General features: G+C 42.1%; 1 protein-coding gene across 3 annotated transcripts in view; it reads left to right on the forward strand.

The window, feature by feature from the left end:
• mid2 (midline 2) overlaps nucleotides 1–27,664 on the forward strand; it is a 112,181-nt gene that overhangs the window by 66,953 nt on the left and 17,564 nt on the right. For all 3 annotated transcript variants that reach the window (XM_062394125.1, XM_062394124.1, XM_062394126.1), the window contains 5 exons: nucleotides 10,467–10,574; nucleotides 17,048–17,196; nucleotides 18,629–18,756; nucleotides 18,918–19,061; nucleotides 23,960–24,121. In XM_062394125.1, the coding sequence (XP_062250109.1) occupies nucleotides 10,467–10,574; nucleotides 17,048–17,196; nucleotides 18,629–18,756; nucleotides 18,918–19,061; nucleotides 23,960–24,121 (691 nt within the window). The remainder of the gene's footprint in view (nucleotides 1–10,466; nucleotides 10,575–17,047; nucleotides 17,197–18,628; nucleotides 18,757–18,917; nucleotides 19,062–23,959; nucleotides 24,122–27,664) is intronic.

The following is a 27,664-nucleotide window of genomic DNA, read 5'->3' on the forward strand; positions in this document are numbered from 1 at the left end:
CTTTTTTTCGTACTCTCTTGCTTTTTCCGTTCCCCTCTCTCTCTCTCTCTCTCTCTCTTTTCAGTTCCTTCCCGGGTTAACGGAGGGTGAGCATCAGGAGGCAAAGGAAGGGAAATGGAGAGAGATTTTATTAGAGAAAAAAAAGCTTTAGAACAGACTTAAGCTGCCTACTTCCTCTAATGTTGATGGTGTTGGCAATAATATTGTTTTTAATAATAATAATATACAAAAATAAAACTTGAGAGTACTTCACGTTGTTCAACACTATTTTTTAAACGCTTACTGAGAGAAGAAAAATGCAGAGGTCACAATCATAATAATATCAAATTGTTCACATCATGTCATCTTTACTTGCAGATTTATTCATTAAAATCGAAACACAAGGTGTCTGTGACCTCCTGTACTTTGCAGACTGCAGCTCTCCAGATAATCTGTCTCAAACCATTACACAGTCGCTCTCGGTTACCATCCACTCTCAATCTGTTTAAAAGGGTGGTTATGTAATTCAGACAACTTCAGACAATGGAAACCACTCTACTGTGGGCACAGCTTCAACCAAACGCACTAGTACAGTATTTCCTATTTTCAAGCTGCTAACAGCTTAATGCAGTGCTTTTACTGTGTCATAAATTCACATTGTGTGCCTCTTCAAGGTCATCGACCGAACTGTGCCTGTTTTAATACAGTGTGGTTTGGTCTTCATGTATCTCACTGTGTTGAATAGTATTATAGTGTGAATTGCTGTTACACCACTCATCAGTTTAATTCTCGCTGGCGTTACCCATACAGGAAATTTATGCTCCCTAGTCCAAACCGATAAGATTATCTGTCAACGGACGTATATCTTCCAAGTGGATCTTTATTTGACTTGTCACAAGCTCATAATTTTTCACAGCTTCAATTTGGTGACAACCTTGGAGAAATGTTTTCTCTCCGGTTTCCCAGCGGGAGCCCCCACCTGTCGGCCGAAAATTACAACCCAGCCAGTCTTGTCACCGTTGACCTCTTGGGCTCCTGCTGTGATTTAATGGAGGTGCAGCGTGGAGCCAGCCTGAGAGTACTAATACTTAGCCACAGAGTGCTGTCTGCGCAGTATCCCTCAAACCCAAACACACATACGCACACAAGCACACGCTTTCTGTTTTAGCGCGCCTGCTCTTAATAAAACGCCATCATTTCTCTGCGAGACATTAATGGCTGCTGAGAACAAATGCACCGTGGTGCTGCCATCATTCTGTGTGCCGTTCGTTTCGTATTAGCCGGAGCTGACTCCACTCTGAGGTCGGCCAGACACAACTCATGCAGCCGGGCACGCCGATCGAAATCAAATGATCGCAGTGTGATTCATTAAGTACAGACAAACAGTGCTAAATAAAAAAAGATAAAAAGATCTTTTTTTTTTTGTCTCCGTCTGCATATCAACGTTGCACCACCATCAATAACAACAGCAGATCTCATCACTTATTCATCAAAAGGAGCGATAGCATGGGGCGACATGCTCCACCGACTCTTAAGCTAACTATTAAAAGAAACTATATGTTTTATCACTCTGTTTTTACCCATTCATAACTGTTCTCCAGTGTGTTGTAAATGTCAAAAGTCCACTTTAATTATTGACAGGAGTGCACTGATTTAAGGTGGGTTCACATTAATGTGCCGTGGCTCTTTATGGATGGCCGCAGGAAAGCGGACGAGGGAGAAGGACAAACGAGGAGAGGGAGGATGGAGAGCGATGGAAATGTGAGGAACGTAGAGGAGTGGGCGAGCTCTCAAAGGAGAGAGGAAAAAGGAAAAGGGCAAGATGAAGGAGAGGGAAAGAGCAGGGTTGAGAGGGCAAGCCGAGGAAGTGAAAAAGGAGGACGTGATTGTTAGAGTGAGTACCGACAATCTTTTTGACCCGACCAGATGAAGGCACGGTGCGGAAGAAAACGCTCAGCAATAATGCACTACAACACAGAAAGGGAATTTTTTTCTTCTCCAAAAAGAAGCAGGCGGTGTGTGTGCAAAGTAGGAAATCTCTGAAGAGCTTTGAACGTGACCTGGATTCCTATCCGTCTTGTTTGCATCAAACTGTATCGGCGCCAGAGATGTGATCAAACACTGTGTGAATCAGCTTCCAGTGTGTCAGCACACACAGCGATGGAGCCCTGTTCTCCTGGGGTTCTGTTCCACGGGTTATCTTTTCTTCAGTTTTAGAAAAGATGTATTGACTTGATGTGTGTAGGATGTGTCTTTCTTGTGAGGTCTCTCTCTCTCTCTTTATCACAATATTGGATGTAGGGCTGATAAATCTGTTGCTAGGCTTAATAACATTCAGAATAATAGTCATTGTTCTTGAAAGCGTTGAGGAAAAGGGCAGCTTTCCTGAGCAAAGACAGTGATTGTTGTTGAGCAAAAATGTTAATGCTTCCATTGAAAGCCACACAGATGGATGTATGTAGAGAGGAAGAAGAAAAAAGAAGCTCCTAGTCGCCGTTCAGACCTGATATTAATATCCATCCTGAGTGATCTGTTCACAAGCAATCAGCGTTAAGTATCGAGGGCAAATGCATCCTCAGTGTGTTTATAGATCAAATCACAGATCAAATCACTCCCGCATCCTGGACCATTGACCAGCTGCAGTTCCCCAATAAATCTAACAACACATTTTTACACTTCTCTATGGAAAAGCTCTGTTTTGCTAACGAAGCGTCATTTGATCTCTGTGAAAACAAGTGAAGTACGTGTTAATTTGTATATGATGTTAGTAGGGAAGTGAAATTCAAGCACAACTGGTCACAAGAGAAACATGCAGGACCCATTTTAATACCAGGAGTGAACAGATGAAGTTCGAGCTGTCGACTTGTGAAGGGATCAGGACAGATGTTAAATGCAGGTCTGAACGGGGCCATAGAGGCTGTTCTGTAAAGACTTTTCACCCCAAAAAAAGATATGACACATTAACTGTTAACTTTCACTTGATTTGTGAATATTTCAAAATCATTCGTGCTGAATTTGCTGTTTCTTCTAGCGGGCTTCCTTTGAGCTTATAGTGAAACCCTCACAGATGGAACATAACGTGGCTGTGGGCTCGGGTCTTCAATCAGCCTAAAAGGGCGCATGTCATTTGCTGCCCAATCGACCTCCACTGGCTACTCCCGGCGACCCGAATCAAATTCAGCTGACTAATACTTGCCCACAGGGCGACTTCTGGGTCTGCGCCCTTTAACTCAAACCTGATGACACGTGCTTATGCTCTTTCTCCACTCAAGTTTTTCCCCAAAGGAACATCATCTGGCCTTGTCATCCCTGCATACAAGGCAATCACATTCCCCCGATGGTAGAACGCGCCACCCGAAGCCATCAGAGCAGGGGCATCCCTCTCTGTCCTCAGGTGCCTCTTGAAAACCCATCTCCTCCATGAGCAGCTCCTCTCCTAACACTCCAACACCCTGACATGACTAACTAGCACTTACTGTGGACTTTGAGTGCACCGCTTTCTCCTAACGCAATCTTTTGGTCTTATTCGATGGATTCAGCACTTGCTTGAAGCTGTCCCACTGTGTTGAAGCTTTAGTGTGCCTCAGTTTTAACACACTTTGGATAAAAACATCCGCCCAGATGATTCATTGTAAATGTTAAGTTTTATTATTTATTCTATCTAATAATTCCAGAAATTCCAATCTGTCTACGTGTCGGTGAAATCGTATCTGGAGAACCGTTCATCTTATCGGCTCCATACTTGGCAGGTGTACTTTTAAGGGGGCATGGAAACGCATGTCGAATTGTTTGAGATTTTGAAGTGTAATACGAACAATATTAATAAAGTTTGAATAAACAGTCGACCGGTAGCAGTGGCTGGGATTCTTCAACATAAGAGACATTGTTAGAGAATTTTGTTACTTATGGACATTTAAATACCCCGAAAGTTGTTTGTGACCTATACTATGCCAGAACTGAATTGTCCTACAGATGGTTGCCATCTTGTCTGGTGTGGATAAGGTGGACCCTGAGAGTCTGTGTCATGATCCATTTGGGTACTAAAATGCTTCTTTGGACTTTGAAGCTTTTCGGTTTGACTACGTTAGAACAAGAATCTTCTATGTTAACAGATCCATGTTGTAAGAAACTTATATATTCAAGTAAGGAAAACTGAGGCTCTTTTTTTGTCATACTGAATAGAAATCCAGCCTCATGACATCTTCATCAGACATGTTGATCAAGACATCAGTGCATACCACTGTGTCCCATTCGGTGTGTTCTGCCAGTTGAGCTTCACTGACCGTTGAATAAACAGGTGAACAGCTCTGTGTGAAGCAGTGGTGGTGCGGCTTCATGCTTCTGCAGTCCTTTACTAGCTGTGGCTCAGATACTGCCGGTCACTTTTACAGTTTCAGAAATAAAAGTAAACAGCCCGTTCCAAACTGGCAGGTTTATAACCAGCCAAGTAGTTTGAAACCCTCTGGTTAAATTCAGCCACCAAATAGTAGCAGTGGAAGTTTTTCCCTCTTCTCCAAATGAACATCTCGAAGGAAGCACACACACCATTGTAAAAGTTTTTGAGCAGATTTCCATTTTATCCCTATGGAGCCTCTTCTCTCTGTCTTTCTTACATAATACCTCCTTGAAGACATGCACATTTGAGATTCAGAGCATTGTGAGTGTACTGAAGCTCTCGATTTTGTGTTTACCATCTTTCTCCTCCGAATTTATCCTGAATCTTGACAGATGATCACATCTTTTGATCTCAGTATATCTCCTTCCTGCTCCCTGTTTCCGTAGGTAGTTCAGGTAACCGTCCTAAACCAGAGAACGTGTTTTCTGACAAAGCTGTTTTCCCGGGGCATCTTACTGAGGGCGTCCTCTAATCAGACGTAGCTACTGTATCTCATGGTGAGGGGAACACAAGGGAGCACATCCTCCAGACAAAGCTTTGAAGAAGCAGTGAAAAGCAGCAGCCATTTTTCCAAAACCATAGAATTGAGAGCGTGCATGTGTGTGAGTGAAGACCGATTTAAAAAATCAATCACGTCAGACAGAGGCCACAGTGGGTTTGAATGCTCAGACATGTATGTATACTGATTAGACAATGAACTGTGAGTCATTAAGCCAGTGCCTGTCTGGGTTTATGTACACTGCTGCTGTGTGCAGAATAGAAATCGGCTGTGTGAAGATGGCTTAATGTCGCCTTATCCTATCAGCTCTCATCTCTCCTGTCTTTACCTTTCTGCCGTAGCGTCAGTGAGAGTGAAGAGTCTCATGATATTGTTTGTCTTTGCTCTATTCTAGAGCCATTTGCAGTCAGCTCTAAAAGTATTACCCCAAAACTTGTTGGAAGGACGGGTCAGGACATAAACCATTACATTTTATTGCAGATTGGGGGTTTATCCAGGAATCTCTTATCCCTTGATGAGGATAACCTAATGAGGATATAACATCATCGACCAGATGAGGAGACTGCATTCAAGCTGCGGTTCTTCGTGGCCTCAACTAAAATGACATGAAACTGGACTCAACTGGTCTTTAAGGACTGTCTTAGTTTATCTACAAACACATCATGTGCACACTTAAAGGGGAATTCCAGTATTTTGTAACCTAGGCCCTATTTATTTCAATGTGGGTGTGTACATGAATAAAACATTTCCAATCAGCCAAATATATCACCTCCGCCGGCTGCCCGACATTTTGTATACCGTCACAGTTGCCCCATAAGATTACATTGTAGCCACTGCATGGTCATGGCTGATGGCCAAGGCAATCCGCTTGTCCGTCTCCAAAGGTTTTGTGAGTAAGATTCATTTACACACACACTTTTATCGTGTTACATGACCTTTGCATACAACCTTTCTGAGCACTGCCTGGGATTCTCCAACAGAGCCCTATTAACATTTCGTAAATCTGGACTGGTCACTCTGGAACTCCCTTTCTGGAGATCTCGGTTGGGCAACATCAGTACCGTCTTTTAAATGTCTTCTTAAGACTCACTCTCATTCCCCTGGATGATTCTTTTTATCATCTATAATAATATTTAGGATGATGAATCAGTTTCGCATGTGAAGTTGCTACGTCGAAAAGGAAAAGATGACACAGGGTTGAAAGTTAAGTGAACACAGAAATAAAGCAGTAAATGTGCTTATGTGCATATAAAAGCTCAACGGACACAATATCAGTTTTTAAGGCCAGTCTTGGGTTTTATGACCAGTGAAGCGTTTCCAATTATCACCTCTTTTCCACATAACCTCCATGATATATGTCTCACATTTGCATCTTCCCTGATCTCGGCTGCATCCATAAAGTCTTCGGCCCTGTTTTAGAGCTAGGTGCATCTCAGATGCCATAAATCTTCTGGACATGTCCTCGGATCTGTGGACATCACAGATAAAGCTGTCACACTGGGTCCTCGCGTCTTTTTTAGGACATCATGTCTGAGACACCAGTGTGGGGGAGATGTAAGTGGTCAGTCAGACAGAATGGAAAGAATAGGGGTAAAATAAGGAGTAGAAGGAGGCATGCAAGGCTGATGGGAGCAATCGAAATTTAGATGTGAGCGTTTTGCTGCTATCGAGAGGTTAACAGCCATTCTGAACCTGGACCGTTCCTCGCGAAGTTTGGAATGGGAGCCACATTGTAGAGAGTTCTTCGATTTGAGAGCCACATTGTTCAGTTTTAAATCGTCCAATTGTCTGTTCTTGTTGTCTGCAGTTGTTACTCCAGATGTCCCCAATTTTAAATCGGGGGGGGGGACTAAAACCGAGGCAATATGGCTGAGCTGCATATTACAGTCAGGATATCTCTAATATGAGTGTGTACTGCAAAATGGCAGCATGATAATTTATAAAATCTTCCAGTTGAACTTCAGTGCAGCTACGATTCTGTTAATAATCCAATTATAAAAATATTCCCATTATCCAATGTGTTAAAAGTGCGTAAATGAAGGATTTACACTGTAACTTATCAACCCTAATGTCAGAGCGATGGTGAACTTGGATATGTGAGAGGGAGACCATCTGACAGCAGTGACAATAGGACCTGCTGATAGTCTAGTTAGCTGCCACAAGTGGGCGCTAAATTACAAAATTAAGTTTAACAGCTGACATCAGATCCTTTATTGGGCATAAGGCTGAAAATAGATTAGATGTGAGGCGATGTATCGCCTGGACTTCATATCCTCTAATTGATATTTTTAGCTTCAAAAGGTCAAGCACTGCGTGACTTGTTTGCCCGGCAGCTCGCCTCGGGTGTAAACTGTATGATCAAATCATCATGACACGGTTGAAAAGTCACGAGACGCTAACCATGAATCATCTCCCGGCCCTGGTGTGACTATAGATCATATAAACTACTACAGACTATTTTTAATCTCTGAAAATCGTTATTTTCCACTAAATTCTTACATTTTGTAATTTACAAACCTTAAGAAATCATTACCTAGTGTTCATGTATACACTCTTCATCTACTCATTCTAGCACTGGCTTGATGTATTGCACACTATGAATGAAATATTGAAGAACTTCCCCCCCCTGAGTGCACTTAGCATTACATCAAATGTAACTCTACAGGATGACTTGTGGACAGCGTGTTAATCATTTTAAACACGTGCAGTAGTAATAGAAGAAACAACTGTATGGGTTCGTAGTAAAATTATTTTTTAGCAAACCTCGAGTTTAAAATAAGTCAAAGAAATAAATTAGGATTTTCTCTGACGGTGTGAAGCGGTGATTTAGCAGCAATTTTTCAGGATCCGTTTGTTATTATGAAGTTTCAGCTGGGAGAGTGTTTCTATGACAAATGCTCATGGCACAATCAAGACTGAATGAGTAGTGTAGCTTCATTTAAACTCAAACTCAGCTTTCAATTCATCAACAGAGATAGGGATTATACACAGTATCTCTGGATGCAGCACAGAGTGGGTGGTGTCACCTGAAGCCAAAAGAAAATACAACAATATATTTCATTTTAACTCATTTCCATTGTGTATATACATGGGTGAACAAATTTAATTGGGACACCATCACCAAGATAACACCAACTCTGAACTCATCCTTTGCTGGGAAAATGCTGCACATGCTCAGTACAGAATATACAGAAAAGGCACATTTCTTTGGATATACTGGTGCCCAGTAGGCGATTTGTAAAGAGGAACGAGGTGGTAGGACCACTTTTTGCCTCGCCCTCTCTCTCTCACACAAACACGGACCATCAGTCACAGTCACATTGAACATCAACAGCACCGGTAGAAATCTCACCTGCGCCACTGGCCGTTAAAGCGATAAAGATTGTTCTGTCTTTGGCAGGCAGGCAGGTTTCAACACAGACTCGCCCAATAAGCACACAGTTGTCTGCTGCAGGGGTCCTACACACCCCCACTCCTAACCAATCAGCTCCAAATGTGAATTATCTGGAGACATGTTCCCAAAGCAGCATTCAAACCAAGTTAAGTCCTTCTGAAATGAAGAGATCTCCTACTAATGATGCTGCTGTCCAGTTCTGCTCAGTCCTCAGCGTTTTGATCATAATGGTCTTGATCAATCAAGCATAACCATAACATGTGGAGCGGATTGTTTATTTTCTGTTTGTTTTGCCAGTGTAAAATGAGTATTGTGCAGTAAGAATAGATATTGATCAGGAGAAATGAATGAGATGTGATGGATATTAATGCACATTTGTTTGCAGTAATCCCAAAATGTATAGATAACCCTAATCAATGTTTTTTAAATAACCTGATTAGTATTTATTTTGACATTCGGGAAAATTAGATCCCTTTATTCTTTGACTATTTGTCCTCTAAAATAAAAAAATGTTATCCTCATCAGTTTGGGGTTTCACTGATTTTCACACCGATGTTCATAGCAGGGGGCCGCTGCACAGTCCTGAACATGGAACCTTTTAAATCTTGCTGCAGTTGTTCTTCACCAGTAATAGACCAACATTTTAACTTGGGGTCGGCACTGTCTTTCCATCGGCCCGCAGAGGTGTCTGATGAACAGAGGGACACGCAGCGCAATAGGTGTCGGTTGTTGTGTGGCAGGGAGGAGATGATACCATCAGGAGCTGGCAGATAAGGAGGTGGATGATGTTTATTGTGAGTCGAGAGAGGAGGAGAGCTCAGCTGTAAGTCACAGTGATCCTGGACGTCTGCATTTATCCTGCTTAATTACTAACTTGCAGTCATAAGATGGCTATTTGCAGGATTCATTGTGTGTGTGTGTTCAGGTGTGTGTGTGTGCACGTGTGTGTGTGTGTGTGTGTGTGTGAATAATGAGGCTTAAGTGGATGGCCGTGTTGTAATGAGCTTTGCAGGGTGATGAGTGGAACTTGGGGTGAGTGTTTGAATAGACTGCAGCACAACTCTGTAAAATGTATGTGTGAGGAACTAATCAAAATGAGATGAGTCACCCTGTAGATGTATATTCAAAACATTTTTCTATTATTAGAAAACATATGGAGACATAGCCATAATTATACTGGACTATTTTAAAGATATTACTTGACCTCATTTTTTTTATCTATTAAAGAAGAGAAAATCAATAGTTGCTAAAAACATTCAAATCACCACAGTCTACTAAAATCGAACATTCATACCGATATTTTGCCAAGTGAACTTTGTCCTCTGAGTTTGGTCTCAACCACACACAAACAAATTGTTACGTCCAGAGTTTTACAAATGGGTATACGTGTGCAAAGGGAATTTTTGAAACAATGACACCACAGTTAACAAATATCTGCAGTACTGTAAAATATTGAAACAAAACTACAGACGGAAGTTTTGATTCAGTTTCTTTCTGTTTAACATACTAGTAAAGTTTTTGCTTCATTCAGAGCAGTGATGCACTTTTGAATCCATGTTTGCATGTAAACACCTTTACATTGAATGCGATAGTGAATCAGATCACACAGCAGTTTTTCTCTCTCTCTCTTCATAAACTCAGCAGAGATTCAGCAGCAGTGCTTGTGATCTTCTGAATGTTGAAGCACTGCCCGAGGTGCTGTGGTGGCCTCTGGTGTAATTGTTCTTATATGTTCCAGTTGGCAGACCTGCTACTAACCGTTCAGCAGCGCAGATTCACAAACAGGGTTAATATTTCAGTAACATCCAGCCACCCACACAATTTGGAGTTGGCTGTTCATTTAGTGTTGGCCTCGGAAATAATCACAGAATCTTTCAAATTATCACATTGGAAGCAAATGAGGCGAGTGAATTATTGAATCTCGACGCACGCCAGTTTTTACATACTGGACACTCCAGTAACCCTCCGTCTATTTCAGTGAAATGGTTTATGTTTGTGATTTCATAATGTCAGCATGATGATCTCTGTGTATTATGGTCTCTCCTGTATAAGCACAGGCAGTGGTTTTAAATCCTGCAGTGAACCCATTTTTTATGAGCTGTGAGACACTTTTCCTCCGATGCGCAGCAGCGTGTTTTTGGCAAGTGAGTCTCTGAGGGTTTTTTAATTCACTCCTGTGTGTCTGCTTCTGTCTTCAGGTGAACACAGCCATGCATGAATCTAAACTGGTGGAGGAGTGTGACGAGCTGGTGGAGATCATTCGCCAGAGAAAACAGGTCATCGCTGTGAAGATCAAAGAGTCAAAGGTAAGGTTTCCCCCTGCCGCCTTCATGCTCCATCAGTCTCGGGTCCAGCCAGAGAGAGAGATTTGACTACAACAATATTTAAATTAGTTTGAAATGGGGAAAAACATCTATATATCTGCCACCCTCTGAGAAGATTTTCTACTCTATTAGCTTTCTATGTGTTTAAATTCCCTTACCAACTAGTTGTTAGCGTTCCATGTCGGCTGTTTGGCGCTGGGCAATTACCACACAGTTTATTCTGCAGAGATTTTATGCCTCAGCACCGCTGTGGCCAGAGGCTCTGTGTTTTCGGGTTGCCCGTCCCTCCGTCCCTGTATCTCAGAAATTCCTCGAGGGAATTTCTTCCGATTTGGAACAAACATTTGGACACCTCATGTTTGTCTAATTCTCGTGAACACAATATATTAGGAACACCAATGCCTGGAGGGAACTTCAAAACATTTGGCACCAAAATCCACTTTGACTCATGGATGACCTGATTAGAATCTGGTGGTCATAGGTCTCTGTGATGTCACAAAACATATTTACTCATTATATTACATGTCATTTAGCTTTTGTCCAAAGCGACTTACATTTTTAGAACACTCAGCATTTATGAGGGGTCATTTTAGGGGTTCAGTATCTTGCCAAGGACACTTAGGCATGCAGATGGGAAAGAGTGGGATTCGAACCGGCAACCTTCATGTTGGAGAATGCCCACTCTACCCCCTAGGGCCAAACTGCCCCAAGAATCTTAAGAATTCGAATCAAATTTTTTATAAGATACACTTAATACAATTAAAAGTCCTTCAAAAGTGTTGCCTACATGCATTATATTATTTGAGTCTGGAGAGACATGGATGTAAACTGCAACTTGACTGGTTGATGGAGATAAACAACCACCCACCAGTACAGTTAGTTTGCAGGAAACAATCCGGCCTGTTGCAGGAAACGATGTTGACGGGAGCGTTCAGAGAGAGTCACGGTTTCCGTGTGTTCCCAAAACAATGAGCTGAGTGGCTAAATGGCTCCATAAAGACACAGAGTTGAAGGATAACTGTCTGGTGGTTTTACAGGCCAATTTGACAGCACACATAACCATTTGATTTATTGTCCCTATAAACCGCACTGATTAATGCAGTTTTAGGTTTATAACAGAGATGTGGACTTTATTGCATTCACACCCCAGTGGTTCATTAATAATTCATGAGTTCGAGCAGTTATGTCTTGCTGCCATTTAAAGCAGCCAAACTGCCAAATACATCTTCAGGAAGCTCTGGGTCGCTGTCCACTGGTACAGAGGCAGATGGTTTCCATAGCTCTGGAAAGTATATATTTGTTCAGGCGACTCAGTGTTTTTTGGGTTGTTTACCCAAACGCACCCAACATGGATGCTCTGGGACAAGTGTGTGTGCGGGGGGGGAAGAGAGAGAGAGAGAGTCTGCCACATGCAGCCAACCAACCTAAAAGTGTGGGGAAAGAATTTGAGGCAGCAGCAGAAACTGCTCTGAACATTGTGCTGCTGTTTCAAAGAGTTTCAACTACTCACTGTTATATGTGTGCGTCTACATGTGTATGTGTGTGTGTGTTCATGTGCACATTCCCTCCGATGTGGAAATGGCTGGTTTATTCCCCCTGGAGTGCCCATGGTTTCAGGACTGGCAAACTCTGAATCTCACGCTCCCAGAGGTGAGGTTTTAAGCAATTGTGGCGGATGCTCTGAGGCAGCATAAGAGCTTTGTGGAGAGATGAAAGATTTCAAAACACTGAGCGCAAGGACTTGACTATGTGTGTGTTGATGTGTGTGTGAGTGTGAGAGACGGAGGGAGGAAGTGTGTCACTGTGTGTCCGCAGTGACTGCAGTAAAAGAGCAAGGCTTGGTCTCCTGAGAGTCTGGGTGTGTAAAAGGCTGCCGAGGAGAGTGAGAAGGCAGGAGGTAGAGGTGAGAGTTTGCAAAAACACATAAAACACCAGAGGAGGGTTTGATTGATGTCAGTGTGCAGATGATGTGTTCATATTTAAGAGCAGGATGAAGGCTGTTTAAGGGTCAAGGAAGATGATTCAAATGCACTTTGAGTTATTCAAGTAATCTCCCAGCTGAATGTGAAGGCGAGGAGAGGACGGGAGAGGAGAGGTAGAGGAGAAGGAGATTAAATGAGAAGAGAGGAGAGGAGAGGAGACAAGAGGGGAGGGCAGGTCATTTTGAGTATTTAAGCAAACTACTAATGCTGTTGTTTTTGCTGCCGAGGACGGTGTCGGCATGGAGAGCATTCAGAAGTGACTCTGCAACAGAAAAACAGGATTATGCAGACGTGATCATGGAGAGCAGACCAGTGGGTGCTCCTGTTCTCTGTCTCACCTCCTCTTAACAAGCTTAGTCTCTCTCTAAGGAGACCCAGCAGTCATGCCTAATCTCCCTGCCCAAACAAAACACACAGTATTCCCAAGGCATGCTGTGTGCAGGTGTTTACTTTTTTATTTTTTTTAAATCATCTGACTGCCTGTCCACTTTCCCTCTCTCTGTTCTCTAATTCTCATCTTCAAAATTATTTCAACTGCTCCTTCAGAACCTTGAGGATTAACAAGTAAAATGCCCCTTTTCAGGTGTTAAGTTATGTTTTCAAACAGAGCTGTCTCTGACAATCCGTTATGTGATTTTTTTTTTTTTTTCTTTCATTTTGCTGGTAGAGGTGGAAAATGCAAATTAGGCATTTGGCAAACAACCTTTAATTACATTTACCTGATGAGGAAGGACCCCTTGTGGCTGTGTGCTTAATGACAGCTGTATCCAAATCCTGTATCCAAAATTTGTTTGACACTACGTAGGAAAATCGTTTAGAGGTGGAGGCCAGGGCAAACGGCTGGAGATACAAATCATTAGACTGTGTGTAAGCAAATAAATTAGACTTAAACTGTGTCCGAACTCACCCACTGATCACTATATAGTCCACTATTTAGGGAATTAGTTAATTTGTAGGGCTGCCGGAATGTTAAGTGACGTTTTGTATACACTATACAGTGGATTCATTACATCTCACAGTGCATCATGAGATTTTCACTAACCGAGCAAAATGTACCATCATGCATTGCGTACACCCGGATGTTGACAGTAAGAAAAAATGGTTGGGAGACACGAGGAGACAGAGCAGCACAGCCTTCTCTTTCTGTTGATCCTCCTCCTCCTTATTCTTATCAAAAATGTCTGAATTGTGTTGAGGATAAAGACGCACGGCAGGTTTAAATTTGCCGTCTGTTTTACTGTACGACGATGGGTTATCAGCCCATCACAGCACAAACGGCAGCAAACTGCAATTATGACATTTTTCCACTAGCAGACATTTCTGCTGTTGTATTTGTTAATCCTGCAACAATGACGTAATTACCGGCACAGAGAAAATGTCTACTAGTCTCTTAAAGCATTTTTTTTTTTTTTTGCTGATGCGCTCACTATACAGTCCTCTGTATAGAGGTCCCTGTCTAGTGAGTAGGGAGGAGTGAATGAGCCGGTGATTTCTATTGAACATGTAGCAAAATATGACAATGAAAAGATTTTTTTACGATCAGGAAAAAAAATGCAAATTCATAATCTTTAAAAATAGGCCTGTTTTTTTACTTTCTTTGTAGTGGGTTTGCACTCTGTGCCATAGGAACTTTCATACTAAAACAGTGGATGGATTTGAACTGCAATCTTCTCGTCCTCCGTGAGCCATTTGACGAAGCAACATAACTTGGCGACTTCCTCTCCAGCCAGATGTCTGTAGGCAGGTCACTTTCTCACTGAGCGTAGCCATTAGCAGCAGACTGATGAATCAAGTCGATTCCTCGCTCGCTCTCATCTGTGACGGCTGTACCTTTTGCCGCGCTGACAGATTCTCTCCCAGGGTTCATTTCTGCACTAAAGACATCGAGGGACTCTGTGAACTGTTTTCACTGATCATTTATTTTCAGGTTTCCATCTGTAATTTGCAAAAAACTGACATGCTTGCAGAAACTCTTTGTTCTCAAAGTGTACTGCATGCTTACAAGAAATATATTATAATTCCTTTATGTTATCATTTAGTAACTCTTTGGGTTAAGTTTGCAGTTGTACTTGACAAAGTTAAAAGTAATGCAGCCTAAAAGAAAACAGGCTTCAGCCAAATTTCATTACCTGATAGAAAACAGAAAAACAAACCGTAATACTGATGGTCCGGCACTTCGATATTAAAGTTTGATTAAATCGTTACGCTTTAAAAGATGCAGAGACAACAACCTGAGACACACACAGACCGTGTTCATTATTCTAAGAGGGGGGGGGGGGCGTGATAATCTGTCAAATTGTTGTTTGCTGGATATGATGCCAAATAATAACCCATCCATTAAACCTGTCTGGCTTCTCCTCTGTGCGGTCAGCAAGGTGGTCATCATTCAAAAGGACAACAAAAGAATCAGATTAAGAGCAGCTAAGACATCAGTTGAAAACACCATTAAGTCGCCAGTGTCTACTGGAGGCTTCTGAGCAGGAGCAGCAGAGAGTGCACATTAGATGCTGTTATGATTCTTTTAGAGCTTTTGATGTCAAGCCTCTTGTGCTTGATTTTTTTTTCTTTTTTTTTTTTGCATAATTCAAGCGCTGCGAGCAAAAGTACAATCGCTGAAAACATAAATGACTAATCCTTTAAGGGCACTGGTAATTGTCGGCATCATTCTGGGTCTTTTTAAGTTTTATTTGGGGGTTAGAGATCTGAGCGCTCGGGAAGTTTGCTGTTCTCAGAAGATGAACCAACTTTACTGTTTGAAAAGTTCAATAAGGTTTAATTTGATCACCATTGAAGCGATGCGCTCAATAAAACAAGCTGGTATTTATGATATCGTGCCTTTTGTTGCGAGTCGGGGCTCGTAGACAGCCTGCTTTACTTCCTGTGGAGAGTTTCATTTCACAAAAGTTCATCCGGGGATCAGGATATGAGCGGTAATGAAGATAAATGGATTACTTTAATGTCAAATTGGCCTAGCGTGGCTTCCTTCTGCTCTGTTGGAAATTATATTACAGTTGACAAAATAGAGTGAATTACAAAACCCTGTGTGTGTGTTTGTGTGTAGAGAGTCGGATCGCTGACCTGGCTGACTGACCGGCCTCTTGATGTGCACAGCATGGTTGTTTGCAATGAAGATGAATCAGGTTAATAAGGACATCCTCTTCTCCTTGCTTTGACTTCAGGGTATTCTTATTCCTGCAGTTATCTGTGCTGATACATTTGAAACTCTGCTCACCAGGTTCATGGAGTTTAAGTGTTTATATGCAAACCTTATGTCAGCATTTTTAACCCACATAGAAAGTCACAGACGCATACGAGTTTAGAACATGAATAACTCTCCGTACAGCTCGTTCCTGCTGCTGTTGTATCAGATAACAATTATGTAATTCACCTCTGCTCCTCTATTGTGAAACACGGTCATGAGGTCAGTGAGAAAATGTGGCTGCTTCAACTCTGACCCCATAACCAGCCCTCTGTCCTCTCTGCTGCATTCTTTGTGTCTTCCTGTCTCCGTCTCTTCCTGTCTGTGTCTGTGCATGTCACAGTGTTTTGTGTGGGTGTGCTGCTACAAGAAATCTAGAGGGTTTATTATTGAGTTTCTCACAGTCATCAGACACAAATAGTTTTTGCATTTGTGAGAAACACATTAAGGCCAATTTATGCTGCTTGTATGAAAACAATCAGACGATTGAACCGTCACATACTTCAATGCGTCCATTACGTTAGCGTAACAGTTATGCAATGCATCCACTAGAGGGCGGTGCAGAGGAGTGAGCTTCTGACGGCAAACATGGCGACTGTGAGAGGACTCCATTTCTTGAGTTTTATTTAAAGATATTTCCGTGGACCTCCCTAAAGTTGAGCAGGAATGAGCCTTCATGGGGTGACGTGTTACATTTTTAGCTCAGGTGAATATAAAGGAACATGTTATTCTATTTTCCCTCCATCGGTGGAATAAAATATTGTTATCTGCTTACTGTTGTGCTACAGGGTGTTTTAATGTTGTTGTTCGCTGACACCGATTAAACTGCAGCTATTGATAGTTTGCAACATCACAACTTGTTGGTTTCACCTTGGAATCATCTTGGTGTAAGGGTGGGAAAAGTTGCTGACTCTGCACAGTGATTTGGCAGCAACTCTTTATTTCCTGGAAGTGTTGCACATATTTGTGCATTAGAAACTGTCAAAATGATGAATAACTCACACGGAAATCAGTCTATTTTCTGTTTGGGGTTTACGAATCTCTGAGGCACACCCTTGAATTGTGGGAAGTGGAGTGAATGGGAGTCGCCCTGAGCCAATAGAAAATTATTTTCAGCCACAGGAGATGAACATCTATAGCACCAAAGAGCTGCTTTTTGTCTGAGTTCTCCTTCATGGTGGCGTGTGGACGCTCTCACTTCTAAGGCCTCAGATTGAGCGATTGGACGTAAATCTGTACTGTCTCAACATGCACTGTACTTGTCTGTCTCTCAGGTGATGAAACTGCGTAAGTTGGCCCAACAGATCGCGAACTGTCGCCAGTGTCTGGAGCGTTCCAGTGCCCTCATCACACAAGCCGAGCAGAGCCTGAAGGAGAACGACCACGCCCGCTTCCTCCAGACCGCTAGAAATGTAGCCGAAAGGTGAGTGATGTTGTGTGCACACACACACACAGACAAACACACACACACACACACACAAACACACACACAGGTGAGGTAGAACAAGTAATGAAGTTGTGAAATGAACTTCGTCTGTAACCCCAGTGTTTATTGTCACTAGAGCAACAAATGTTTGTTTTAAGCTTATTTACAATAAAAAATTATAATCGACACCAACAGCCCTAGTATCAACGATTCTAATGGGTTTTGTCTTAGCTTTTCATTTACTTAAATTAATTTAACGTATACACAGATATTTTTTTATTTGTAGGATGTTTATTTGCAGAGCCCTTTTATATTTGCACGTCGTTTTTGTCGTTTTTCAGGAAGGCCTTTTTTAATATTTATAAATTACATATTTGCACAGATTGTTGATCTGTTCACACAAACAAGATGAAATCTTTGGCCACAAAAGAAGAACCAAAACATAAACAAATGCTCTCACAGACAAGGGCTCTTTCCTCCTTCCTGTGCTCTGGGGCTTTCTTCATTATTGCATTCCTCCGTCTTTTTATTAAAAGTCTGCCGTGCACTGAGAACCTGCCTGCCTACCTCCTGATTCCATTGGATGAATCTGATTTCATTTATTTCAACTGCAGTCAGGAGGAGAGTTAGTTTTTCACTCTTTTCCTCCTCTGTAATCAGTCGTGTAATCTCGTTTCCTGACACAAAATAAAACTTTTCTTTCATATATTTGACTACACTGATTTGTTGTTGCTTTTTTAATCAAATGCCAACAATGAGGTTAGTGTAATAACCTTTTTTTTTCTAGGAAATTCAATCTAAGAATAGGGTGACTAGTGAAATCAACATTGTATTAATCCCCAGTGTCAGGCCTGTGTTGAAAATCATCCATCATTTAAGAGGCCAGCGCTGCAGCACTGCAGTTTCCCTCATCCCTCCCTCAGCTCCTGCAGGTTTCGACTTCTGTCTGCAGAATACGTATCTGGTCTAGCACCTTTACTTTGGCCAGGAGTTAGCTTTTGTTTTTGTCTAGCACCTTCCTGGGCCTGTTCATTGACTCGCAGGTTTCTCCTTAATGAGGAATGAAAGTCTCGAGGACCAGCATCAGTGGTTGTGTGAAGCACAGGGTGCAGCCACTGTGCTTCACACAACCCCTGATGCTCAAAGCACAAGTCGGCACAAGTTGCCACAAAGCTGCAAAAGACTGCGTCAGTGTGTCAATGTGTGTACAGACAAACACCCAGGTGGGAATGTGGTACAGGATGCAGACACTTCTGTTTGATACTGTGACACTCTTTTCTAATCTTTACAGTTGTCTTTCTGAGTGTCACTAATTCTGATTTATTGTCCCCTCTTTTCTTTCATTTCTCTCCTCCCCAATTCCCCCTTGTCTCCTCATGCCACCTCCTGCCCCTCCTCTTCTCCCTTATCCTTCCCACTGCTACCAAAGGGTTGCCATGGCGACGGCTTCCTCCCAGGTGCTCATCCCTGACGTCAACCTGAACGAGGCCTTTGACAACTTTGCCCTGGATTTTTCCAGAGAGAAGAAGATTTTAGAAGGACTGGATTATCTGACAGGTACGAGTTCAGTCTGTATGACGCTGCTGGCAACATTGAGAAAACTTTGAAAAGTTGGAACATAACTTTTCTTGCTTCTATATTCAATCCATCATTTTAATTATGACAATATACAGCCTATGTTCTCACTATGAATATGTTGTTGTTTCCTCCATGTTAAGCTCCAACCCCGCCGTCCATAAGAGACGAGCTGTGCACCGCCTCCCATGACACCATCACTGTTCACTGGACGTCAGAGGACGAGTTCAGTGTCACCTCCTACGAGCTGCAGTACACCATCTACACCGGACAGACTAATTTCATCAGTGAGTCACAAACACACATACACACACACAAACATGCACACAAACACACACCCAAGTATGATAATACAGAAAATAAGATCTGTACTGTTGATGATAAATGATCAGATAATCATTATCAGAACAGATCAATGGTCTTTCTCACTTTAAACCTTGTTCATTTTATCCTTATTCAAAGTTGTAATATTCCTGAACAGGATTTAGACATTAACATTTACCGATTAGAGCTGGATGTCTCTCACTATCTAAATGAAGGGTACGGGAGCACTTCGGAGGAGGGTAGGGGAAAATCTGAGTGGATAATAGTTACACAGGGGAGGTGAAAATAACCACTTACTGACATAAGGAGGACAGGATTAATGTACAGAATCGGACACACACACACACACCCCCGCTCCCCCCCGTTGATCCTTTTCCTCATCTCCTCTCTTCCTCTCTGCATAGCCTGACATTTCCCCATCTTACCATGCAACTCAAGTGCCCCATCCATTTGAAACATCAGGATACATTTCAGCTGTGAGCCCGAGCGACTCAGATATTCAGCCGCGTGCTGCCACAGAGTCCTCGGAGACTCACAGGGGAAACTGACAAAGAGAGAACCCATTTAGCTCGCAGCACCACTTGAGTTTTTACCATTGCATTTCTCGAAAAACATTCCAAGTGGCTAAACGCTCCCACTTGAGCGCAATCCCGGGCTCCGTCTGCCTCCCTCGTCCTCGGCCTCGGCCCTCCCATGAGGAGGGGAATGGGGGTTGCGGGGTCTGGTGAACCCTACCCCTGCAGGAGCATCCAAGCACAGCGGCAGGAAAGAGAACCAGCAAGTAAACCGATTACCACAGAGAAATGTGAGCAGCGTCAGAAAAGCCAAATACAACATAAAGTAAAGATGGCTGCACTGTTATTGTGAAGCTGTTACCGGTGGCCCTCTGCAAGCTGCAGGGGGTCTTTGGCTGTGACCCGTCTGCCACTTATTTTACAGTTTGTAGTCACATGTTATTTATCATCCACCTTCTATCCTCTGCATCACACACACATTGTAGAGCGTCATCTTGTATTGTAAGATCTCGATCCCTGCACAGAGAAAACAAGAGGGAAATTAAAACGGAGTAGCTGAGTGTAATTGTTAATTAATTCATTTAGAGAGGAAACAGTAGGTGTTTTCTACTTTGGCCTTCAGTTTTGATTTACACGCTCTTAAAATTGTGCTTTAATGTCAGCGATAATGCTGATGTAATCACTCTTTGTTTATAGACCTGATAATTAAATGCTACATCCTAATGTGTTCATCAATAACGCAACACTAAGGGGTAATGAGGGTCGTAAATGACGTGCAGCCTTTTTGCTGACTCAGATTTGACCAAGAGCAAGTTTAACTTTTTTTAGCAATGCTTGTCCACTTTCATATGATTAACTATGATTGCATGAGTATTTATATATATATGTAATTATTTGCCCAAACAAGATATAATATATGTTATCTATTGAGTTTTTACCAGGGCGGATAGGTGTGTATTCTGTTCTTATGTATGACAGCCTCTGTTTCCGGACATAATGCTAAGCTAAGCTAACCATCCTTTGGCAACATAGCTTTCATTCAGCACACATACATGAGAATAGTATCATCCTCTCATCTGAACCATGTTAAGAAATGCAATAACGTCTATCCAAAGGCACACTCATGCAGGTAGGGAAATTTAATCTCTGCTTTTGACCCATCTGGTGAAGGACACACAGAGCAGTGAGCGACCATGTACGGCGCTCAGGGAGCAGATGTTGGGGGAGTAAGGTGCCTTGCTCAGGGGCACTAGACAGGGTAGGGAGAATCTTGGATTTTTGGACAGATCAATCCAGGTTCGTCTTTTGTTGTCTCTCCGTGGAGTCGAACCAGAGACGAACCAGAGACCTTCTCTGCCCATAGTCTGAGTTTCTGCCACTAGACCACGACCTCTCCCAATGGCTATTAATGGCTGAATAACAGATGATATCAATCTTTTTGTCCTTTTTTCTTGGAGGTAACTAGAACTACCTGCCTACTGACTGCAGCTCTTATCCCTCTGTTATGTGTATTCATAACCAGTAGCCTGTGGCGTAGAAATAACATGATTATCACAGGTATCACAGTGGGTTTGAGGAAGGACCAGTGTTCGGTTAAACCTCATTCACTCTGTATCTCAACAGGGCGTCTGTCAAATTATCAGCAGGAACAAACTCTGAAGCGATGTTTGATCGAGTACTGAGCACTAAGTTTGAACTCGTTGCAGAAACATAATGTTCCTCCTTAAGAAATGAAAAGAGGAGCAGAATGCACACACGTGCAAAACATACTCATGTAACAACACGTGCACACAAACGCACACTGTCACCATTAGCTCCATATTGCATCATCAAAGAGAAACCCTCATCCAATCCCAAGATACATTGTGTTTCTACTCCCTTCTTATTTGACGCACAAACACACACACACATACATACACTGTACATGCACAAACACGCACTTGATGTCTGGATACAAGACATCAGCTGACGTGTGTCCTCTCTTGTTTAGCACATTTTTTCCAGTGGCGCTCCTCACGCACACTTTGAAGTCACAGCGGTCTGTAAAGCAGCACTGCTGGCGTCAGAAATCCCCTTCTCAGTTGCAGAAGTAGTGATGGAGCACTGCTGTGTGCTGACCTAATTCAGTTCAGCAGAAACGCAGAGGTGCTATGGAGATCAAAAGGCTTTAAAGTGGAACAGCGCAAAGTCCTCCTGCCTCGTCTCTTGTTGTATCGTCTTTTTTAAAGGCCCACAGAACATCGTAACCTCCCTGGTTTTAACCGGATGCGCCTAAAACGACAGGTGGGAGGCATAATTTCCTTAACAACGTGGGACAGCTGTCCCAGTAGAGCAACCATATCACTTTATCCCATATAACAGCGTGAAGATTCTGGTAAATCTGCTGGCCATCATTTTAAAATGTGTTTTAAAAAAAGCCCTTTTAAACTCCCTCCCTTTTTTCTCTCTCTCATCTTAAAGGAATAAATAAGTCTTCTCCTCACTTCTCTTTGTCTGCGTGGAGCTCTTGGAAAGCTCGACAGATATGTGAAGACGCAGCCTTCACTCTCACTACAAGAGTCCCTTCCCCTCATTCATTCTTAAAGCCGCCTCACTTTTAAAGGCCTTATTTGCGTCCCGTGAAGTATTTATATTTACAAGCAGACTCTCGGCTTTTACTTATGCATGCTGTTACCATCTTGCTCAATAATTCACGGCGCATCCTCACCAGAAGGGACATGACATCAGGCATGGCCCTGAGAGCTCTGTCTCTTTCAAGATTTGTATTTCCCTGCAGTTCTGCACTGGGGAGGGCGAGATGAGACTATAAGAAGGGATTGTTATTCTGTTCTAAACTCTACCAACATTATCCTCGGCTGTAGCGCTGCTTAACACGAGGCCTTGGCAAGGGTTCACTGGATTGCACTGGGAAATTGTTCAGGTGGGTTAAAGAAAATGTATTTAAGCCTGGTGGACAGTGGCTCCTTTTAGCACCGCCTCGCAAATGTTTGTTCATAAAACATTTTTTCCTGTTGGCACATCCTGTTGTTGCCAAAGGTCAGGATAAGCTAAGAAATATTTACAAGTTCTCATCAACTCTCCTGTATAGATCTCTGCAAAACACCAACTCAGGTCGACCTGAAGCTACATGGTCATTTACTGTGGCTGTACTTCACAGGAAAGGATTCTGACATCGTGACGCACAGATAATGTGGGAAAACGATTCAGTATAAAGTGAAGAAGACAACAAACTTGAAAAAAGGAAGCAGCCGGCGATAAATGGATATATTTGAAAGCAGAAGGATGTGGGTGTCCATGGCCCTGACGCTGGAGCATTTTGTATTAGGCACTGAAACTGTTATTAGGGTTTATTTCGTTTTTTTTTATATGCAAATTTGTTAACCGTTTCGACCTTAATTATATTTCTATTTTACTTTCAACTGTTAGTTTGTTAAATTTCCATTTCTGATTGGCCATTGCAATATAAAAGCCAATCCGAAAACCCGCAAAAGGATACCAAACCGAAGAGCTTGCTGTTGTATTTTTTTCAATTGCTATATCTGATTCAAATAAGTTCTTCACAAAACAACTCAACCTTAACACAAACTTCTCACATTTTATTTTGAGTTGTTTATTTCAGCTTTAAAATCAGGGGAACTACATTTCATATTACAAAATGAAGAAAATCTAACATAGTAGTTTTGGGTCAGTTAAGGTGAAACTGTATAAATTGTGTTATTTCACAATAACAATAAAGACTTGAGGCCAAAGGAGCACCTCACTGTTGACAATCCTCTCCTCAGGCCTGAGCTGAGATTTCCTTCTCATCCTTCACAACCTGCTGCAGCTGAGAGACCGAAAAGACAGTGTTTAGAGGCAGGTGACTGCAGAGCCAACCCAACCCTCACTAACCCTCCACCGCATGGGGCTTTGAATCAAAGCGCTCACCAGCTGGGGGGCGTCCGTATTGCCCAAGTTTTCGTACACATGAACATTGAAGGCTATCATACTCTTTCACCCTCAGGCACTCAAGAAAGAAACGCACTTAGTAAAAGTTCCTCGTTCTTAATGGGTAATGGGCTCGGCTTAGTTAACACACAGTAAGGAGAGCATGCCATGATAAACCTGATGAAGAGGTGATGGGACGTGTGGGTAGGAACACGTCACTGTTTCTAACTGTGTGATGAGTCACGTCAGATTTAGAGAAAGAAATAAGACACTGCTCGGGCTGGTGAGAACTGTTTTCACTGTGTTAAACAAAGCTGAAAAAAATTCTCCTCAGGAAACACTGGAGCTCTGCTTATCTCGAGAGGATCAACGGGACATGGTTATTCATGTGTGTGTGTGTTTGTGTGTGTGTCTGCCAGGTTTGTACAACTCGGCCGACAGCTGGATGATCGTACCGAACATCAAGCAGAACCACTACACGGTGCACGGCTTGCAGAGCGGCACCCGGTACATCTTCTTTGTGAAGGCCATCAACCAGGCAGGAAGTCGCAACAGTGAGCCGGCACGCCTCAAAACCAACAGTAAGTGAGGACACCTCTCCCTGCTTATCAATGCATAATAACAAGTCTTGTTCTGATTTTTTTTTAGTAAAATAACATAAATGCATTTCTACTGGTTCCGAATCAGATCGTTACGTCTTCTCTACGGACTGCAGCCAAGAATATATGAAAGCAGGAACTTTGAGTTACAACTGTAGTGCAATTACATTTAATGTAGTTTCTTAAATGGGATTGTTTTCAACTCTGTTTCTCTTGCAGCGGGTGCGGTTCTGTTCCGAACCGGTTGCTGCATGTCTTCCCGATTCTCTCTCCCCATTCCACACTTGAACTGTACTGTCAATAACAGTGAAGTCCCAAAAAACCTCCTGAAGAACACATTGAATTAAGTTTTCCATGAGAGTTTCGCTGAATGATTTTAGTCTTAAAGTATCTAAGGCGATGTTTTTCTTTGGGAGCAAATCTCTCTGACCCATTTCTATTTCATCATGTTCCCTGAAGGAGGGATGTCATCATCGTGTGACTGATGCATTGAATCAGTTGCATCATCTAGAATAAAGAATGTGGATCAACTTTCTTGTCAAAGACGGAGTTCACAGGCAATTGCTGTGCACGACTGTGGTCACAGCATGAGACACCGGTATGACTGATTTCAGTTGAGCTATATCTATAGTTTAATTTACACCCAGAGGAAAGTTGTGTTGCTCAAAGTTTGCTCTTCTGCAGATCAGGAGACAAACTGGTACATTTTTACATAGTCTGATATGTTTTTCATATTTTTCTGAAATAAATCACATGGAGAAATTGGTGCGACAAGATTTCCTCCAGTAAGTCACATTTGAGACTATTCCAAGGGAGAAAAAAAAGGGGCCATCAACAAGTTTAGAGGGTTAAGTCTCAAGTCTGCTCGAGACTTGCTGACTGTAGAGGTAACACAATGCAGTCTGAGTTACACTGGACTGAGGCTGAATCTGGTCCCAACTGCTGGAAGCATATTGTTCAGCTCAGGTTGTTTAAGGTATCATGCTGCACGCGTATTAAAAAATATCTCCTATCAATTATTCAGTTTTACCCTGTAGGCTTGTCAGAGTACTTCTAAATTTCAAACTAGGCATGTCATTTCGTGGGATTAGTTCAGCTCATGCTGCGTAGAAACATCTATTTTAATGGTAAATATAGTATATACATTTTTCTGCTATTCTTCATATATATATATATATATATACATATATGAATATTGTTGTGAATCTAGGACTTTGGTAAACTCATAACAATTCATCGACATGACTAAAGATATATATTCACATGAGATCTGAAGAATTTCTGCTATAGCACCAGATTTACTATTTATGAAATGCTCTAGATCAAATTTGAGCCTCTGCATTGACAAAGCTGATATTGTACTGTCAGTGAAAGGCAATTTTAATGCTAATGTATTAATTGGGAAAATGCCCTTGGACCCCAGAGGGTGAAGTTAGGTATTCAGTGAACAGCAGAGAGCTTCTTCTTTTTCTTTATTTTCCTCTCCACATTTCAGCCTGTGTTTAGTTCGGCTAAAGCTTCCCTTTCAGACTCAATGGTACCACATAAAGCACCATGTAGCACAAGCACAGCAAGTGGAGAATGTTAATAGGCTGCATGACATCTCCTTTGCTTCTCCTCTGCATGTGCTTTGGTTGACTGTGCACCTCGACTGTTACTCAGCTCAGTTACAGTGTTCCTTGTTCAGCAGTGAGATTCTAAACACAGAGGAAACTGTGTCTTTGACATCTTCAGTACTCTGACTTTCCTCGTTCATGGCACACGCTGTAGTTCTCTCTCTAACTAGGTGAATGCAGTATTTTTCCTGCACTCGGAGGAGATTATGTTTAATTGACACATCCGCTACCTTCTCAGTCTCTGCTTCTCTCCTTCCCTTTTTTTCCCTAAAGTTGTTTTTTGCTGCAGAATCTTTTCCTCATGGCTTTGAACTGTATTTATATTTTTTGTGCCTCCCTGTCTCAATGAACACACACGACAAAGTGACAGGGGGCAAAATGTCAGCAGATAAACTGAGAAACTGTGTAAATGCCTTTATGCAGGTCGGGTTTTATGGGTTACAGTAAACCCAATACAATGCAAACATAGAAAACACACCACCAAGGCCCAACAGTCTCCTTGAATTCAATCAAGCTGCACCAAATTCTACTTATTGATATTATTTCTCAAAATGCGCCCGATTTTGTATTTTTTCATAAAGAACCATTCATTATTCTCGCAGAATTCAAGTAAAATGTTGGGGTAACAAATGTGGATCCACCCCAAAAACAGAATACATCAACAGACAGGGCTGAAAACATAGCCTCCTCAGCACTGGTTAAAAAAAAAGAACAGCACCAAGGCACGGTTGTGTAACATTACAAAGAGATCCTAGTTCAAGTAATGATTTTGAATGTGCCTTTTAGAAGAGTTGAAAGTCACATGTATAAAGTCGGATCACCCTCCTCTGCCTAATTTAGGATGTGCCTGAAGGAAGCTCCATAGAATTTTAAATCAGCCTTAAATTGCAGCAGCGAGGCTAAACCGGAGTTGATATGTCAGCACCTCGTAGCGGCTGTCAGGAGCCTGGCTGTGGCATTTAGGATTAACAGTAATCTGGATACACTCTGCTGGCTAGAGTAGGTTGGTGGAAAACTGCACAAGTAAAAAGGATGATCGCTCTCCCTCTCAGTCACTGCGCACAAATACTAAACGGACTGTGAGAGGGGGAGCGCTCCAGTGAATCTGAACTGAATGAAAAGAAATACACTTCTAAGCAGATGTGAGACAAGGGAACTGAGGCCCACACACACCAGGGGGTCCCAGTATGAAGCCTATTTATCACATACTTAAATGTATTTCTGTGGAATTACACGTGTCCTCATCCAAACTGAAATAATCAGCAGCTTCAAGACTTCAAAAACCAAGCATAGGAAAAAAAGAAACCGTAAGCTTACAAAAAGTGAGACGGTACTATACAACTAATCTAACAATACAATCTGGACTCATTAGAAATGAAAATGAAAATAAGTCTATTTAAGTTTGTTTTTTTTGTGGCTTTTTAAGTATGAGAGAAACTTTTGCCAATTCTCAGCTGACTATAACCTATATTGCCTTTAATCTGTGTCGCTTAAAGCAGCTATATTCAATAGTTATAGCTGCTGATGTGCTCAAGACTTTATGGGAAGTCATTTGCTTAGAGTCTGGGAACTTTCTTGTGAAAGGGAGTTGATGTGGTGAGAATGATCTCTTCTCAGCTCATTCAAAAGCAGAAAGTTGGTCTGCCCGCTGAGACGAAACAAATGCGTACTTTGCATTTTGTCCCCATTTTGCTCATATTATCATGTTTCTATTTAACTGATCTCGTGCAGTGTCAGTTCTAAACCTGCCTGTCTGGAAGAGGCTGTTTGTTTGGCCTGCGGTGATGCTGGTTGCGGTTTTCTTTTCTAATACTGTGAAAGAGAAGCCTGCATGTACAAATCGCCCTAAATTTGACAATGCACTTCCTTGGGCACAATAAATGCCAATTGTGAATCAGATGAGATGAAT

This window comes from Platichthys flesus, chromosome 8 (genome assembly GCF_949316205.1).
Source record: "Platichthys flesus chromosome 8, fPlaFle2.1, whole genome shotgun sequence".
NCBI classification, from domain to species: domain Eukaryota; kingdom Metazoa; phylum Chordata; class Actinopteri; order Pleuronectiformes; family Pleuronectidae; genus Platichthys; species Platichthys flesus.